This window comes from Toxotes jaculatrix, chromosome 11 (genome assembly GCF_017976425.1).
Source record: "Toxotes jaculatrix isolate fToxJac2 chromosome 11, fToxJac2.pri, whole genome shotgun sequence".
Lineage (NCBI taxonomy): Eukaryota > Metazoa > Chordata > Actinopteri > Toxotidae > Toxotes > Toxotes jaculatrix.
Genome location: NC_054404.1, coordinates 5,157,463 through 5,176,037, shown reverse-complemented (window position 1 = coordinate 5,176,037; position 18,575 = coordinate 5,157,463). Strand labels below are relative to the sequence as shown.

The window sequence follows — 18,575 nt, the reverse complement described above, 5'->3', positions numbered from 1 at the left end:
TTCCCTCAGTTTGGACGGCTGACAAACAAGGCTGACTTATCATCTGTATGAGATTTAGTGACATACAGATGATATTGTGAAAAAAGCCTCAGCAGCGTCTGTGCCTCCAATGTAAACTAAACTCCTCTCTTATCTAAAGTATTTTAACATCTTCATTTATTTGCTGGTTTACATCCCTTTGTCAAAAAGACAAAAGCTGACTGCAGTGCTATTAATCTGCTCTAAAAGGACTGACAAAACATTAAGATCCCCAGTACATCTTAATATTGAGCAATCCTCAAAAAAGCCTATCAACAACCCCACACATCCTCCATGACTACTTCAAGTTTATGCTGTAACAAATGTCTCTTCTATCATCTATATATACATAAAAAAGAAGGAACTTTGGTTTTATTTCAGAAGCCATTAGACTTGTAAATAGACTTTGACATAAAATGTACCTTTTAGTGTTGGCTGTTGTTGGCCAGCTATGGACTGGCTACTGCATTAATCCTTGTTCATTTCAGCTGTTTCTAACATCAATATGTTTATGGCCCACAACTGTCCGAATAAAGCGTTTTGAATTTATTAGAGTATGATAATGTATTTGACAGAGATGCCATTATTTCTGCAAAACAAGTACTTTTACTTCTTAAAGCACATTTTGTACTGTTACTTTTAAATTAAGTACTTGCACTGGACGACTATCATAGCTTTGTATTGGTGTTTTTATTTAAGTAAAGGGTGTAAAAGCATCTTCAGCCGCTAGCTATCACGTAAATAATATTACAATTTGTGTTTTCCACGGGCATTTTTTAATAATATATTATTGTTTATTGCCTGAAGACTAAACTCAGGGCAAAACGTTACTCAGCGCAAAATGTTATCACGTGTCACGCGTCACGTGACGTCTGTTGGCCAGTGGAGCGCTCAGCTGACTGGAGGCTCCAGTGAAGCTAGTTCAGCTTTGTGCTGCCGCTGCTGTTGTCAGGTTTTCTTTGTGATGCTGTAGACACCGGTTGTTCAACCGCTCACTGAAAAAATGGAGCCGTACGGGTCGGACACGGAGGGGGACGGGCAGGAGACACCGCTGCTTCATCGAGGACACGAAGACAAAGTGCAGAGAGGTGAGAGACGAAAGCTAGCTCTGCGGCTAGCCATGTAGCTGCAGGCGAGGTTCGTTTCGGGTAACGCGTCTCAAACCCGCGCTCTGAAGAGACGGGTTTACGCATTAATGAGAACACAAACACTAGCACAACTGGATGCAATTTACACAACAAGACTAAAGCTCCTAGAGCTGAGCAAGAGGACGAGTCCACATTGAATCTTACTAGAGTCGTTTAAAGCATGAGTATAACGCAGCTGTTAACTCGGGCAGGGCTGTTGTCTGCAGTGAAAGTTTTTAAATAGTTTCCTAAAGTAAAAGTAGCAACACCACACTTTAAAATATCTGCATGCATGCAGTATTTTAAAAGCCCAGAAGCATCAGCAGCAAAATGTGCATTAAGCATCAAAATACCCATCATGCATAATCTCCCTGCTCAGTGTTATATTATCATTATTATTTATGTTGTTATTATTAATATGTAAATGGTATGGTGATGGTGTAGATGGTGTAGTTGATCGAGGTGGATGTTCATTTTAATTATGTCGTTCAGCTGTTGTTTTGGATTAGTTGCAGAGTATACAGGTGTTCACGTTGTTGTGTCCAACTTCTGTGCATCAGCCGACTTCTGCAACTGAATTATGATGTCTTATACGTTTTCAAATGACTGATTTACAAGAAGCTTTTCTTGAACAGTCCATGGTCCAGTAACCTGAGGTAGATCCGAATAAAAAAGGCTTGTGCCCAGTGCTTTTGGACACCTGCTGACATTTTTACACATGCCTGAGTCACGAGTTTGGGGACATTTGCCCTGAGCTCATATCATGGGACAGGCCTTCCTGTGCCATGTTTACATACCTAGAACCAGTCTGATGAAAGTGAGGTTTAAAAGCGGTGAATAGTCAAGACGTGTGTGAAGTTGTAGCTCAGAGAAACAGTGTATGTTTGTGTAAGAGTGTATTGACAGTCCAGCAGGGCAGTTTTCCCTTGTTTAAACATGATTAATGCTTGCTACGCAAACATGGCAACCTGCTTTATAAAGACACTGAAGGTTGATGCGTCCTTGTTGTTTACGTAGAGAGTGAGGGAGAGGCTGCTTTCCAGCTGTGACATGAGCAATATACAGGAGTAGCAGTGGTTTACATAACGACAGTCATATCAGCAAGTAGTTGAACATTATTCAAAATCCAGAGACTTATGAGGCACTAAAGTTTAGTTATGAAAATAACCAGGACAAGACATGATAAAGCGATGCACAAGTGAAATAGTGAAATAACCACTTGTTAGCGATCATGTAGATTTTAAGGCTTCACCTAACAGTTATTTTCATAGTGATATTAAAATAACTTGCTGAAGTATCTGTTGTTCAACTAATCGTTGCGGCTCTACACTCAAAGGATTATATCCAGTGAGTAAACAACCAAAAAAAAAAACAAAAACAAAACAAGAAAGAGCCAGAGCAAGACAAAGTTTGTTTCCAAAAAGCTTTTCTTTTTTTCCGATGTCTCTTCTGTCACTGTACAGAAAAGACGGAACAGAAGAGATAACTATGTTTATGCTGCAGTGCTGCATTTGGCTGTTAAATGTTTCCCTGTGTTGCAACAGCAGAAACTCACCTCAGATAATTTTACTTGAAGAATTTTCTATGTGAATGAATTCAGTTTTTTAACTACAGCACACATACAGTATTATCAATCTCATTGCTGTTATCTCTCTCTCTGTCCTCACTCTGTAGCCCCAGCATGCTGTTCATCCCGCTATGGCTTGGCGCTGCTCTCCTCTTATGGCTTCTTTGTGGTCTACTCTTTACGAGTAAACCTCAGTGTGGCGATGGTGGACATGCTGAACAGCACCCACCAATCTAGCACCAACCACAGCAGCTCAGTGTGTCCCGCTCACGCCAACCCTCCACGGCCCAAACACAACCACACGGTGAGAACCTGACTGAACGGCTGAGTAACGTCGTGTGATTCTGTACCCAAAATAGCAGTGGTTAAAGCTGGTTGAACTGTTCCATGCACGTTGAAAATCAGAAGTCAGTGAATCATTTTGACGAGAGGTTAGGCTTTCAGCACTTAATTTCACTCTTTTTCTGTGTTCTTTGGTGGAGATTTAGAAATCTATTGCTTCTATTAAAAAAATTTACTGATTTCAGACTGATAAACCCTCATTGGTGGGCAGCCATTTTTTTCTGTTGTCCACTGTCCATTTAAAAGAAACCTATGTCAAGAAACATGTCAAGATTGAATGAATCAGGAGGCTGGAGCTGACATCTGTTATTCCGCAGTTTGTCAGTCTTCTGGTCTGATGCATAAATGTCATCATTTCTGTTTTTCATCTGATATGAAATATGATCTGTTTTGAGTTACGCTGCACCATGGACAAAGTCAGTTTACCCTGCATTGCAATTGACAAGCTGTGCTGACAGACCATTTCTTTACAGACATCATATAACAAGATATTACAACATAAGCTAGGACACAATCCACAACTGAAATTTTGGCTATACTGACTGCACTTAAAGTCTGTGTAATTACATGTGTGCGGTTGCTTTGGACATGTTTACACACAACCTGTTAGATGTGGACTTAAACAAGGAAAAAAAAAGGATAATTGTACACAGAGGAATAGTAGAAAAACAGACTGGTGAATTAGATGTATGCATACAAACACATTAATTAATAATTAATAATTAATAATTAATTAAGGCTTCATAATATTTGATGTAGCTTAATGCCTGATATAGTTCTCAACTCCGCCCCGGACAGGCCAGTGTGTACGACTGGGACTCTGAGACGCAGGGCTGGATCCTGGGCTCCTTCTTCTACGGCTACATCCTGACACAGATCCCTGGGGGTTACCTGGCTGGCCGCTTTGGGCCCAAGTGGCTGATGGGCTTTGGAATCCTGGGAACCGTAGTTTTCACGCTGTTAACTCCTGTGGCTGCTGACCTTGGTGCAAGCTATCTCATTGCTGTCAGGGTGCTGGAGGGGATAGGAGAGGTAAGGGAGGATGACGTTTTTTTGTGCACACCTGTTGCGTGTAACATACACATACACTGTACTGCAGCTCTGTGTAAAATTTGTTTTGTTTGTCTAAGCAACTAGTTTCAGATGTGTGAGTCTGAGCTCCAACAATCAACTGAGTGTTAATAATGACTCTTAATGGAGTTGTAGACACAGTTGGAGTTTATATGTATACACAAATGGATGATTGGTTGTGTTTGAGTGTCATTTGTGTTCTCCTGGTCATGTTCTTCTTGTGTTTGTCTTCAGGGAGTCACATTTCCTGCAATGTACACCATGTGGGCAGCGTGGGCCCCGCCGCTGGAGAGGAGCCGGCTGCTCACCATTTCCTACATTGGTAAGATGCAGAGGCACAGAGGGTTTAATGCAGATACAGTGGAAAATGTTTTACAGCTAAACATGTTCTTTTTTTACATAAAAATTAATCAGTCATTAAAAAAGAGATTAACCAAGAGTGAAAAATAAAAATTTACAACTCTAAATTTAGGCATCATGAATGCAATGTGTAATTATTGGGCTCGGCTTAGCCACCTCTGATGGTCACTCTCTCTATATTCATCATTCAGTAGTTACACTATGTGCATTCAGACAGCTGTGAAATACAGACGTTTGTTTTTCTCTTCCATCCCAGGAGCCCAGCTGGGGACAGTGATAGCTCTTCCTCTGTCTGGTGAAATCTGCTTCTACCTCGACTGGACCTACATCTTCTATGTATTTGGTAATACACCTGGGGTGTCACTAGTGGAGGGCAGAGGTGGCCCACTGAATCATAAGCCAGCTGTTTTAAAGGAGAAATCCACTCTGTTAATCAAACTTAGGATTTCTGTGCATGCATGCAGTTACTTTGTGATGAAGTGTTGGAGGAGCTGTGGTGTACTAACTTTGCTGCAGTCTGAGTGAATTTAAATTGCAGATGATGTCTCTAATCTTTTCTGATAGTTCAAAGTTTTTGTGTATTTCTCTGACCTCATGTTGCCTCTCCACTGATTAGTCCTCGACTGTTTTTTTCCTTCCTTTAACACTTGTCCACCACAGTACTCAGAGATGAGCAGTTTCCATTGTGTCTTTCTTTGTTCCTCTTTGGTCTGTGGAAGCGATGATTTAGCAATTTGAAGAAGCAAATGTGCTTACCGACAGAAGTCTTAGTTTTTTTTTGTATGTGCTTTAATTTAGCTTCATCTCAAACCACTAAACAGATGTCAGACACTCTTATTAGGCCTTAGTTCAGCTTCAAGAAACAAGAAAAATCCAGTATTTTCTGATATATTGCACATCTGCTGGCTGCATACAATCTTTCATGTGATGGTTTATGCTTCATAAATATAAGTCTTCACCTGTAGTAAAATGAGTCGTGTGTGTCCAGGTGCCGTTGGTCTGGTGTGGTTCATCTTGTGGGCCTTCCTCGTCTTTGACAGTCCAAACACTCACCCACGGATATCAGAGCGTGAGAGACTCTACATCACCTCCTCACTCAAGAACGAGGTAACACCAGACGATATGTCTGAAATTTTAAAAAAACAAAAGCTTTCATCGGAAAGGGTTTTAATCTGATTTATTGTCTACAGTCCTTCCCTGAGTGAGTCATAATCTCTGAAAATCCAGAAAGATACTTTAGTGCAGTTTATTAAAGCAATTTGATAAAAACTGTAAAATATTTTGCTTTTTTTTGGCAAATTTTTATTGGTTGTTTTTTAGATAGATCCTGCGTTTAGTTTAAGTGTAAAATAATATGCACTGTTCACTCGATTACCAAGACAGTAGCAGCAGAGTGCTTACAGGCATTTCCGCTCCAGTACAGTTATCTGACACTAATGTTGCATAATCTGAGTGTATTGCCGCATTTTACTCTCTTATCTGTCTTACCCAGCTGTTAGGTCATATCACCTCCCACAGGTCTGCACTTTATTATGAAATTCAGATTCAGAGCTGCCATAAATATATTCAGAGTGAACACTGATGCAGGGTTCCTCATTTCAGCTGGGAACTGAACTCTGCTGTCTGTCTACCCTCTGATTCTGTGCTTCATCAGCATGTCAGAGTTTTGTGTTGAAGACCTTTGGTTTCTGAAGTTTTTGTGAGATTATGGAGGTGTATAGTATAGCAGTGCATTGAATTATCAGATGTGTAAATATGACGCACATGCTATTTATGGCAGCATGACAGATCGACAGAAAAACATCTGAAAACAACCAAGAATCCAACATTGAGGAAAACATGTTGGCATTTTTCTAGCCAGCAGGGGGGGAAAATGAAATGAAATGGAGGAGGAACAGAAGAAAAGTTACAGCAGACCAACATACATATTGCAGTGAAAATTTTTTTAATGGATGTAAATTAACTGCACAGCTGGACAAAATGGATGGTAAAATATTCTCTTACACTGAAAAGTGGCAGTTTTGTCATACATGCTCCCATTCTTTAACACAATACTTGTTCTTATATTTATTTAGTATTTATTTCAGATTTATGTTTTCAAGCATGGCTGTATTAATCACAAGCTTCTTCATCTCTTCCCTGTGTTTTACTTTCCATGTGGCGCAGCTGTCCACATCTGCAGGCTTCATCCCCTGGCGAGCCATAGTGACGTCTGTGCCGCTTTGGGCCATCGTCGTGGCTCACTTCTCCTACAACTGGACCTTCTACACCCTCCTCACCCTGCTGCCGACCTACATGAGTGACATACTGGGATTCAGCATACAGCAGGTGAGCATTCGTTTATGCTTAAAAGTGACAGAAAGAGTCAAATATGGGGTCAAAATGCGATCACATCCACTCAGATTGTATTTTCGTGGCCGTGCTGTTAAGTCCAGATGTGAAAGTTATTTCTTTGGGTGTTCTTAAAACACATTTGTCGTGCAGTGCACTGAAATAATAGATTGGTTGCAGGTATTTTATCAAAGAGGAAAAAAAAATAAATTCGGCCAAAATGCACAGAGTAGCTATGTAATCATGAAAAGCCATGAACACATTATGTACTGTTGCCTCCTTCTGTCCACAACAGAATGGATTTCTGTCAGCTCTGCCTTACATGGGCTGTGCAGTGTTGGCTGTGCTGAGTGGCCAGGTTGCCGATTACCTGCGAGAAACCTGCCAGTATCCCACAGTCACTGTCAGGAAGTCCTTCTCCATTGTTGGTAAGGAACACCAAACATCACAGCTGAATCATGGGAGTCTGTTATTTTAAACTGATAAACTGATTTGGACATCCAGTGTACCACGTCACAAGATTTTCACCTTAACTCTTGTTCTGTAGGTATGATCGGACCAGCGGTGTTCCTGGTGGCAGCAGGATATATAGGCTGTAACTACACCTTGGCTGTGACCTTCCTCACCATCTCCTCCTCTCTGGGCGGAGTGTCGGCCTCTGGCTTCAACATCAACCACCTTGACATTGCCCCTTCGTAAGAATAATTTCTTTATGTCACTAAAATAATCTCTAGAAATATTTTAAACTTTTCAGAATACAACAGGGAAAAAACAGAACATATACAAATTATAATGATAAGTCCATCTTCCTATAAATGAATAAGATGGATTGTTTTTTTTCTTTGAATGCAAGCCTGTAGCATTTTAGAAGGAATAGCTGTTATCCTATCCGATATCAGCTTTGTCCATGTTTGGGTCTCAGCACTTTTCCTGCCGTCTTGTGACTTTAAATGTAAAAGATGCAGGAGTGATCGTTTCCATTTTTCAGAGGTGAAACTTATTGTAGAAACATATTGTGATCAAGATAAAGATTTTAGAATCATACATGCTGGGTGTATGCAGAATATATTCAGAGTTATGAAACAAAGATCCATGGAGGAGTAATTTCTGAAGAGCATTTAAAAAAAAATAGTTTATGAAGTTTATTCATATATATGCTATGCTGTTACATGCACACAGTAAATACTGTGGTGAGTTTTGCAGACTAACAAATACATGTCACTATTTATGCATTTACTTTTATAGGTATGCTGGCATTCTGCTGGGAATCACCAACACCTTTGCCACTATTCCTGGCATGGTGGGACCAGTCATAGCAAGAGCCCTCACCAAACATGTAAGAGACATGCACACTCACACTCTGATAAACAGTCTGCTCAATGGGTTCGACTCCTTAAACAGGAAACTTAACTGATTTGTGTTTCAAAGGTCGAATTTCAAATAGATTTGATGTAAATGATGATGATTACATCCCTAAACAGCAAGTGTAGTACAGTACAGCAGATAAACGTCAGTGTGTAGTATGCTGCTTCTTACAGACTGACAGAGGTCATTGACCTGCAGTGTCACTATCTAAACACATGGTATCCTTACCTTACTTTGGCTTGATGCAGCATTTCATGTCTAATTGGTTTAGTTGGTACAAGATTAGCACGTTAATGTTAATTTGGCCACCAGGGGGAATCCTTAGTCTTCTATAAAATAGAACACAGTCAAACCTTTGTCTGTAATGACTATGTCTGTTACACGTCATTCACTTTTATGTGGATGAAACAAAATGTTAAGACAGGACCTAAATACAGACACTGCCGTTGCAGTACCCTGCACTTAAATGTATAGATTTTGCCAAATAGCCAAGTGCAACTAACAAGAAACTAACAGTTTGTAAAATGTTGGCAGTGTACAGTATGAATATTAGGACGCCAGTGATTTTAGAAAACATCATTATCCTGTGCAGATGTTTGACAGAATGCTCCAGATAACGAGTTAAATTATTTACTTGAAGGATAAAACATTTTTAAATTTCAGTACTAATTACTAAGTGTGTTGACTGTCCTTTAGAACACCATAGAAGAATGGCAGACTGTCTTCTACATTGCTGCCGCCATCAACCTGCTTGGAGCGTCGTTCTACACCGTGTTCGGCCGAGGAACAGTGCAGCCCTGGGCTGTCCACACATCCTACTCTCACGGGGACTGAGGCTGAAGACGAGGACCAGACTTGTCCATTTGACGATTCAGATTTGTCAGATGGACAAATCTCACTTGTGGGCTCATTCAGCGGGTACTTTCAGCGACAGATGTGCTCCAGGTGTGCTGATAAGTCTCAAAGCTCGGCTAAATAACAGTGAGTAACAGCCACAATACTTACAAGGATATTGTCCACTGTGAATGTGTGTACTCAGAGCCTGTTGACAGCTGAACCTGCAGTAAAAAAAAAAGCAGATTGCACTTTTAGTTAAGCAGAAATGATTTGGAGGCAAAGAATAATAATAATTTAGCAGAGCCAAAGAAACAAATTCTCCCGTATCAGAGGCTTTAGAGTATATAGCCCAAAACTCTTACCACTCACAGAAACAAGAAAATGTAGCTTGTTAGTTACAGCTGTAGGCTGTAAGGCTAGTTTCAACCTGAAAGGTCAGCTGGTCTAATTTAGTTTAGATAGCTGTAGGTTTCAAAGGCCTTTTTGACAGACAAGCATGATTAACACCATGACAAACAAGCTGTGAAAGACAAATTTTCCCAGTGTTGTTAGTATCTGGTTTTGCCAGTTAACCAACTGCTGCCTCCAGAGCACTTCTACTTTAAACTCCACAGTTTAAAGCATTGAGTTTAATTGTCATAGTAAAAGTCTTTACTTCTGAAATATGTTTTCTTACACTTGTGAGTGTGTAGTTTGGGATGACACACAATGTGCTACTTTGCAACCCATAAGTAAGTGCCAGTTAAGTACTGTTTTTTTTTCCTGTGTAAAAGATTTGCCCCAAAAATAACAGACTTGTCATCCCAAACTAGACACACACATCGGATAATGTCTTGTTTGAGAGACGACTGAGAGTGCACAGCACGCACAAACACTTATTTGAGAAAATGCCTTACAGTCGAGCCTCTTTAAAGACACTTTTACTTGTCATGATGCAGTAAAGGGATTTTATGTGTACATGATGTATTGTCCTTTTTAGGTTATGTCCACCAGGCACCCGTTTTTTTTCAGTAGCAGCCTTTAGCTAATGCATATGGAAAGTACAGGTTATGATATTTCCAATGTGTAACACTAAGCAAACGATATGCTTTTGGTGCCTCTCAAATGAAGGGAACGAAAAGAGCTTTAAAGAGGATCCAGGTGGACACACATCCTTATTTTATTCACAGGATTTGCACTGTCTGTGCCAATTCTCAGGTATCTGTGTCATACAAGGATTGAAAAGGATGATTACTTGCATTTTACTCATGGAGTTATGTGTCCTCAGTTTTTAAATGTCAACTAACTGATCCAATGATTTCAAAGAGCATTGTTAATAACTCAAGATATGGGGCAGTCACAATGGAAGTGGTAACTCTTAGTATTAGTTTTTTTTATTAATGTGACCAGCCGATTAAATATAATTTTTCCATTAGGTTTGCACTCTCAGGTCACTTGTAAATAATTCTATATTGTACTTTTACCCTTTATACATGATGTCTACAGAGTGGTAAATCAAAACCAAGCCACAAGATAAACATTTTGTTTTGGTTGTTTGGTTTCTGTCAACAAGTAGCACCATCATTCCAGTTCAAGATGAAATGCACTTGTGCCTTATTACATTAGCTTAAATGGGATCAGACTGTGGATTCATTCTTTTCATAAAGGATTCCTTTTGTTTACTGTTTTTATTTAAGTTTCATATTCATATCTCTGTATATACACATACCGTACCGTGAAAGTAATCATTGTAAACTTTCACCCTGGAAACAAGCCAGAAATATCGCAAATCACTGTCATGTATTGTAAATATTTCATCATATACAGCTATGCTCAAATCAGATATTGTGTTGGGTTATTATTTCATTATATAGCCAGTGTCACGGGCTCTCAGCTAACTGAAGGAACAATGTCTTTCATTTCTGCAGTTCTTTTAGTCCAGACCTGGGCAAACTACGACCCGGAGGCCTCACCCGACCCTTTGTGTGTCCCTGTCCAACCTGCGTGATACAATTTTGTTGCTTTTATTTTGAAAAGCCAAAACCATGACGTTTCACGTATGGATGCACGTGGCCTGCGATCTGTTGTTCGCCCGGGTCTGTTTTAGCCTCTGTAGCTTACCTTTCGATAATCTCACTCTCTGCACCACAAACATTGACCATTTTACTCAGATTTCTCTCTTAACCCGGATTGTTACTAACCTCATTTACAACACACACCAGTATAATTCTCCCAGTCACATCCACAGACAAAGTATCCTCATATGGGCCAGTACTTATGGTGGCCGAGAAAGACCATGCAAATGCAAACGTTACAACACAAACACAAAAGCCACAGCACAAACGCAAAAGTCTCACAAAGGAAGTTATAGCGGAAGTTGTTACCTTCTGGATAGGAAGTGGAAGAGGAGAAGTATGTGAAACCTTCTTCAGATACTTACATAGTAGTCCAAAGTTAGACAGCAGAGTACATAAATATTAAAATATAAAGGTAATTATTAGCATTGTTCATTTGTGACAATCACATATTGACAGCAATAATTGTAAGTTTCTGAAGAAGGTTTCTCCTCCTCTTCCACTTCGTAGCCAGAAAGTAAAAACTTCTGTTGTGAAGCTTTCACGTTTGTGTTGCGCCACTGGCACTTTTGGGGAGAGCTATTTATAACTGTCAGGAAAAACTGCAAATATAACAGTAATTTATTCAGTATGAATATCCCTGTATTTTGAGGCAATTCTAAAGTATGACATTTTGAGGTCTTACTGAAAAGTGACTTTTTTTCACATTTTTTGACGCCTTACGGCCGTATGACGTTTTTTATGACATTTTGAGGTCTTACAAAAAAATGACTTTTTTTCACGTTTTTTGACGCCTTACTATACTATGACGTTTTTATGACATTTTGAGGTCTAAAAAAATTTTGACTTTTTTTTGCATTTTTTGACGCCTTACTATACTATGACGTTTTTTATGACATTTTGAGGTGAAAAAAATTTTTGACTTTTTTTGTCCGATTTTGACGCCTTACTATACTATGACGTTTTTTATGACATTTTGAGGTCTTACAAAAAAATGATTTTTTTTCACATTTTTTGACGCCTTACTATACCATGACGTTTTTTATGACATTTTGAGGTCTAAAAAAATTTTTGACTTTTTTTGTCCGATTTTGACGCCTTACTATACTATGACGTTTTTTATGACATTTTGAGGTGAAAAAAAAGTTGACTTTTTTTTGCATTTTTTGACGCCTTACTATACTATGACGTTTTTTGACATTTTGAGGTGAAAATTTTTTTTGACTTTTTTTTGCATTTTTTGACGCCTTACTATACTATGACGTTTTTTATGACATTTTGAGGTGAAAAAATTTTTTGACTTTTTTTGTCCGATTTTGACGCCTTACTATACTATGACGTTTTTTATGACATTTTGAGGTGAAAAAAAATTTTGACTTTTTTTGTCCGATTTTGACGCCTTACTATACTATGACGTTTTTTATGACATTTTGAGGTGAAAAAAAATGTTGACTTTTTTTGCATTTTTTGACGCCTTACTATACTATGACGTTTTTTATGACATTTTGAGGTGAAAAAAATTTTTGACTTTTTTTGTCCGATTTTGACGCCTTACTATACTATGACGTTTTTTATGACATTTTGAGGTCAAAAATTTTTTTGACTTTTTTTGTCCGATTTTGACGCCTTACTATACTATGACGTTTTTATGACATTTTGAGGTGAAAAAAATATTTGACTTTTTTTGTCCGATTTTGACGCCTTACTATACTATGACGTTTTTTATGACATTTTGAGGTGAAAAAAAATTTTGACTTTTTTTGTCCGATTTTGACGCCTTACTATACTATGACGTTTTTTGACATTTTGAGGTGAAAAATTTTTTTGACTTTTTTTGGCCCATTTTGACGCCTTACTATACTATGACGTTTTTTATGACATTTTGAGGTGAAAAAATTTTTTGACTTTTTTTGTCCGATTTTGACGCCTTACTATACTGACGTTTTTTATGACATTTTGAGGTCAAAAAAATTTTTGACTTTTTTTGTCCGATTTTGACACCTTACTATACTATGACGTTTTTTGACATTTTGAGGTGAAAAAAATTTTTGTCTTTTTTTGGCCTATTTTGACGCCTTACTATACTATGACGTTTTTTATGACATTTTGAGGTCAAAAAAAATTTTGACTTTTTTTGGCCGAAAAAAACGCCTTACCATACTATGACGTTTTTTATGACATTTTGAGGTCAAAAAATTTTTTTGACTTTTTTTGGCCGAAAAAAACGGCTTACTATACTATGACGTTTTTTATGACATTTTGAGGTGAAAAAAAATTTTGACTTTTTTTGTCCGATTTTGACGCCTTACTATACTATGACGTTTTTTATGACATTTTGAGGTGAAAAAAAATTTTGACTTTTTTTGGCCGAAAAAAACGCCTTACTATACTATGACGTTTTTTATGACATTTTGAGGTCAAAAAGAATTTTGACTTTTTTTGTCCGAAAAAAACGCCTTACTATACTATGACGTTTTTTATGACATTTTGAGGTGAAAAAAAAATTTGACTTTTTTTGGCCGATTTTGACGCCTTACTATACTATGACGTTTTTTATGACATTTTGAGGTCAAAAAATTTTTTGACTTTTTTTGTCCGATTTTGACACCTTACTATACTATGACGTTTTTTATGACATTTTGATGTGAAAAAAATTTTTGACTTTTTTTGTCCGATTTTGACGCCTTACTATACTATGACGTTTTTTATGACATTTTGAGGTGAAAAAAAATTTTGACTTTTTTTGACCGAAAAAAACGCCTTACAATACTATGACGTTTTTTATGACATTTTGAGGTGAAAAAAAATTTTGACTTTTTTTGACCGAAAAAAACGCCTTACTATACTATGACGTTTTTTGACATTTTGAGGTGAAAAAATTTTTTGACTTTTTTTGGCCTATTTTGATGCCTTACTATACTATGACGTTTTTTATGACATTTTGAGGTCAAAAAAAATTTTGACTTTTTTTGTCCGATTTTGACGCCTTACTATACTATGACGTTTTTTATGACTTTTTGAGGTGAAAAAAAATTTTGACTTTTTTTGCCCGAAAAAAACGCCATACTATACTATGACGTTTTTTATGACTTTTTGAGGTCGAAAAAATTTTTGACTGTTTTTGTCCGATTTTGACGCCTTACTATACTATGACGTTTTTTATGACTTTTTGAAGTCCAAAAAATTTTTGACTATTTTTGCCCGAAAAAAACGGCATACTATACTATGACGTTTTTTATGACTTTTTGAGGTCGAAAAAATTTTTGACTTTTTTTGTCCGATTTTGACGCCATACTATACTATGACGTTCTTTATGACTTTTTGAGGTCGAAAAATTTTTTGACTTTTTTTGCCCGAAAAAACCGCCATACTATACTATGACGTTTTTTATGACTTTTTGAGGTCGAAAAATTTTTTGACTTTTTTTGCCGGAAAAAACCGCCATACTATACTATGACGTTTTTTATGACTTTTTGAGGTCCAAAAAATTTTTGACTTTTTTTGTCCGATTTTGACGCCTTACTATACTATGACGTTTTTTATGACTTTTTGAGGTCAAAAAAAAATGTGCCTTTTTTTGCCCGAAAAAAACGGCATACTATACTATGACGTTTTTTAGGACTTTTTGAGGTCGAAAAAATTTTTGACTTTTTTTGTCCGATTTTGACGCCTTACTATACTATGATGTTTTTTATGACTTTTTGAGGTCGAAAAAAAATGTGACTTTTTTTGCCCGAAAAAAACGCCATGCTATACTATGACGTTTTTTATGACTTTTTGAAGTCGAAAAATTTTTTGACTTTTTTTGCCCGAAAAAACCGCCATACTATACTATGACGTTTTTTATGACTTTTTGAGGTCGAAAAATTTTTTGACTTTCTTTGCCCGAAAAAAACGCCATACTATACTATGACGTTTTTTATGACTTTTTGAGGTCGAAAAATTTTTTGACTTTTTTTGCCCGAAAAAAACGCCATACTATACTATGACGTTTTTTATGACTTTTTGAGGTCGAAAAATTTTTTGACTTTTTTTGCCCGAAAAAAACGCCATACTATACTATGACGTTTTTTATGACTTTTTGAGGTCGAAAATCTTTTTGACTTTTTTTGCCCGAAAAAAACGCCATACTATACTATGACGTTTTTTATGACTTTTTGAGGTCGAAAAAATTTTTGACTATTTTTGTCCGATTTTGACGCCTTACTATACTATGACGTTTTTTATGACATTTTGAGGTCAAAAAAATTTTTGACTTTTTTTGGCCGAAAAAAACGCCTTACTATACTATGACGTTTTTTATGACATTTTGAGGTGAAAAAAAATTTTGACTTTTTTTGGCCGAAAAAAACGGCATACTATACTATGACGTTTTTTAGGACTTTTTGAGGTCGAAAAAAAATGTGCCTTTTTTTGCCCGAAAAAAACGGCATACTATACTATGACGTTTTTTAGGACTTTTTGAGGTCGAAAAAATTTTTGACTTTTTTTGTCCGATTTTGACGCCTTACTATACTATGACGTTTTTTATGACTTTTTGAGGTCGAAAAAAAATGTGACTTTTTTTGCCCGAAAAAAACGCCATGCTATACTATGACGTTTTTTATGACTTTTTGAAGTCGAAAAATTTTTTGACTTTTTTTGCCCGAAAAAACCGCCATACTATACTATGACGTTTTTTATGACTTTTTGAGGTCGAAAAATTTTTTGACTTTCTTTGCCCGAAAAAAACGCCATACTATACTATGACGTTTTTTATGACTTTTTGAGGTCGAAAAATTTTTTGACTTTTTTTGCCCGAAAAAAACGCCATACTATACTATGACGTTTTTTATGACTTTTTGAGGTCGAAAAATTTTTTGACTTTTTTTGCCCGAAAAAAACGCCATACTATACTATGACGTTTTTTATGACTTTTTGAGGTCGAAAATCTTTTTGACTTTTTTTGCCCGAAAAAAACGCCATACTATACTATGACGTTTTTTATGACTTTTTGAGGTCGAAAAAATTTTTGACTATTTTTGTCCGATTTTGACGCCTTACTATACTATGACGTTTTTTATGACATTTTGAGGTGAAAAAAATTTTTGACTTTTTTTGTCCGATTTTGACACCTTACTATACTATGACGTTTTTTGACATTTTGAGGTCAAAAATTTTTTTGACTTTTTTTGGCCTATTTTGACGCCTTACTATACTATGACGTTTTTTATGACATTTTGAGGTGAAAAAAAATTTTGACTTTTTTTGGCCCATTTTGACGCCTTACTATACTATGACATTTTTTATGACATTTTGAGGTCAAAAAAATTTTTGACTTTTTTTGTCCGATTTTGACGCCTTACTATACTATGACGTTTTTTGACATTTTGAGGTGAAAAAATTTTTGACTTTTTTTGGCCTATTTTGACGCCTTACTATACTATGACGTTTTTTATGACATTTTGAGGTCAAAAAAAATTTTGACTTTTTTTGTCCGATTTTGACGCCTTACTATACTATGACGTTTTTTATGACATTTTGAGGTCAAAAAAATTTTTGACTTTTTTTGTCGGATTTTGACACCTTACTATACTATGACGTTTTTTATGACATTTTGAGGTCAAAAAAATTTTTGACTTTTTTTGTCCGATTTTGACACCTTACTATACTATGATGTTTTTTGACGTTTTGAGGTGAAAAAAATTTTTGACTTTTTTTGGCCTATTTTGACGCCTTACTATACTATGACGTTTTTTATGACATTTTGAGGTGAAAAAAAATTTTGACTTTTTTTGGCCGAAAAAAACGCCTTACCATACTATGACGTTTTTTATGACATTTTGAGGTCAAAAAAAATTTTGACTTTTTTTGGCCGAAAAAAACGCCTTACTATACTATGACGTTTTTTATGACATTTTGAGGTCAAAAAAAATTTTGGCTTTTTTTGGCCCATTTTGACGCCTTACTATACTATGACGTTTTTTATGACATTTTGAGGTCAAAAACAATTTTGACTTTTTTTGGCCTATTTTGACGCCTTACTATACTATGACGTTTTTTATGACATTTTGAGGTGAAAAAAAATTTTGACTTTTTTTGTCCGATTTTGACGCCTTACTATACTATGACGTTTTTTATGACATTTTGAGGTCAAAAAAATTTTTGACTTTTTTTGTCCGATTTTGACGCCTTACTATATACTATGACGTTTTTTATGACATTTTGAGGTGAAAAAAAATTTTGACTTTTTTTGTCCGATTTTGACGCCTTACTATACTATGACGTTTTTTATGACATTTTGAGGTGAAAAAAATTTTTGACTTTTTTTGTCCGATTTTGACGCCTTACTATACTATGACGTTTTTATGACATTTTGAGGTGAAAAAATTTTTTTGACTTTTTTGGCCGAAAAAACGCCTTACTATACTATGACGATTTTTATGACATTTTGAGGTCAAAAAAAATTTTGACTTTTTTTTGTCCGATTTTGATGCCTTACTATACTATGACGTTTTTTGACATTTTGAGGTGAAAAAAATTTTTGACTTTTTTTGGCCTATTTTGACTCCTCACTATACTATGACGTTTTTTATGACATTTTGAGGTGAAAAAAAATTTTGACTTTTTTTGTCCGATTTTGACGCCTTACTATACTATGACGTTTTTTATGACATTTTGAGGTGAAAAAAAATTTTGACTTTTTTTGACCGAAAAAAACGCCTTACAATACTATGACGTTTTTTATGACATTTTGAGGTGAAAAAAAATTTTGACTTTTTTTGACCGAAAAAAACGCCTTACTATACTATAACGTTTTTTGACATTTTGAGGTGAAAAAATTTTTTGACTTTTTTTGGCCTATTTTGATGCCTTACTATACTATGACGTTTTTTATGACATTTTGAGGTCAAAAAAAATTTTGACTTTTTTTGTCCGATTTTGACGCCTTACTATACTATGACGTTTTTTATGACTTTTTGAGGTGAAAAAAAATTTTGACTTTTTTTGCCCGAAAAAAACGCCATACTATACTATGACGTTTTTTATGACTTTTTGAGGTCGAAAAATTTTTTGACTTTTTTTGCCGGAAAAAACCGCCATACTATACTATGACGTTTTTTATGACTTTTTGAGGTCCAAAAAATTTTTCACTTTTTTTGTCCGATTTTGACGCCTTACTATACTATGACGTTTTTTATGACTTTTTGAGGTCAAAAAAAAATGTGCCTTTTTTTGCCCGAAAAAAACGGCATACTATACTATGACGTTTTCTATGACTTTTTGAGGTCGAAAAAATTTTTGACTTTTTTTGTCCGATTTTGACGCCTTACTATACTATGACGTTTTTTATGACTTTTTGAGGTCGAAAATAAATGTGACTTTTTTTGCCCGAAAAAAACGCCATGCTATACTATGACGTTTTTTATGACTTTTTGAGGTCGAAAAATTTTTTGACTTTTTTTGCCCGAAAAAAACGCCATGCTATACTATGACGTTTTTTATGACTTTTTGAGGTCGAAA

The 18,575-nt window shown here is 36.1% G+C and overlaps 1 protein-coding gene across 1 annotated transcript; it reads left to right on the top strand.

The window, feature by feature from the left end:
• The first annotated feature begins 914 nt into the window (after positions 1-914).
• Positions 915-9,272, top strand: slc17a5 (solute carrier family 17 member 5). Its single transcript, XM_041050560.1, has 11 exons — positions 915-1,106; positions 2,820-3,016; positions 3,853-4,086; positions 4,360-4,447; positions 4,742-4,828; positions 5,474-5,592; positions 6,652-6,813; positions 7,112-7,244; positions 7,364-7,511; positions 8,062-8,152; positions 8,878-9,272. The coding sequence occupies exons 1-11, from the start codon at positions 1,022-1,024 to the stop codon at positions 9,013-9,015; spliced, it is 1,482 nt and encodes a 493-aa protein (XP_040906494.1). The 5' UTR covers positions 915-1,021; the 3' UTR covers positions 9,016-9,272.
• The last annotated feature ends 9,303 nt before the right edge of the window (positions 9,273-18,575 follow it).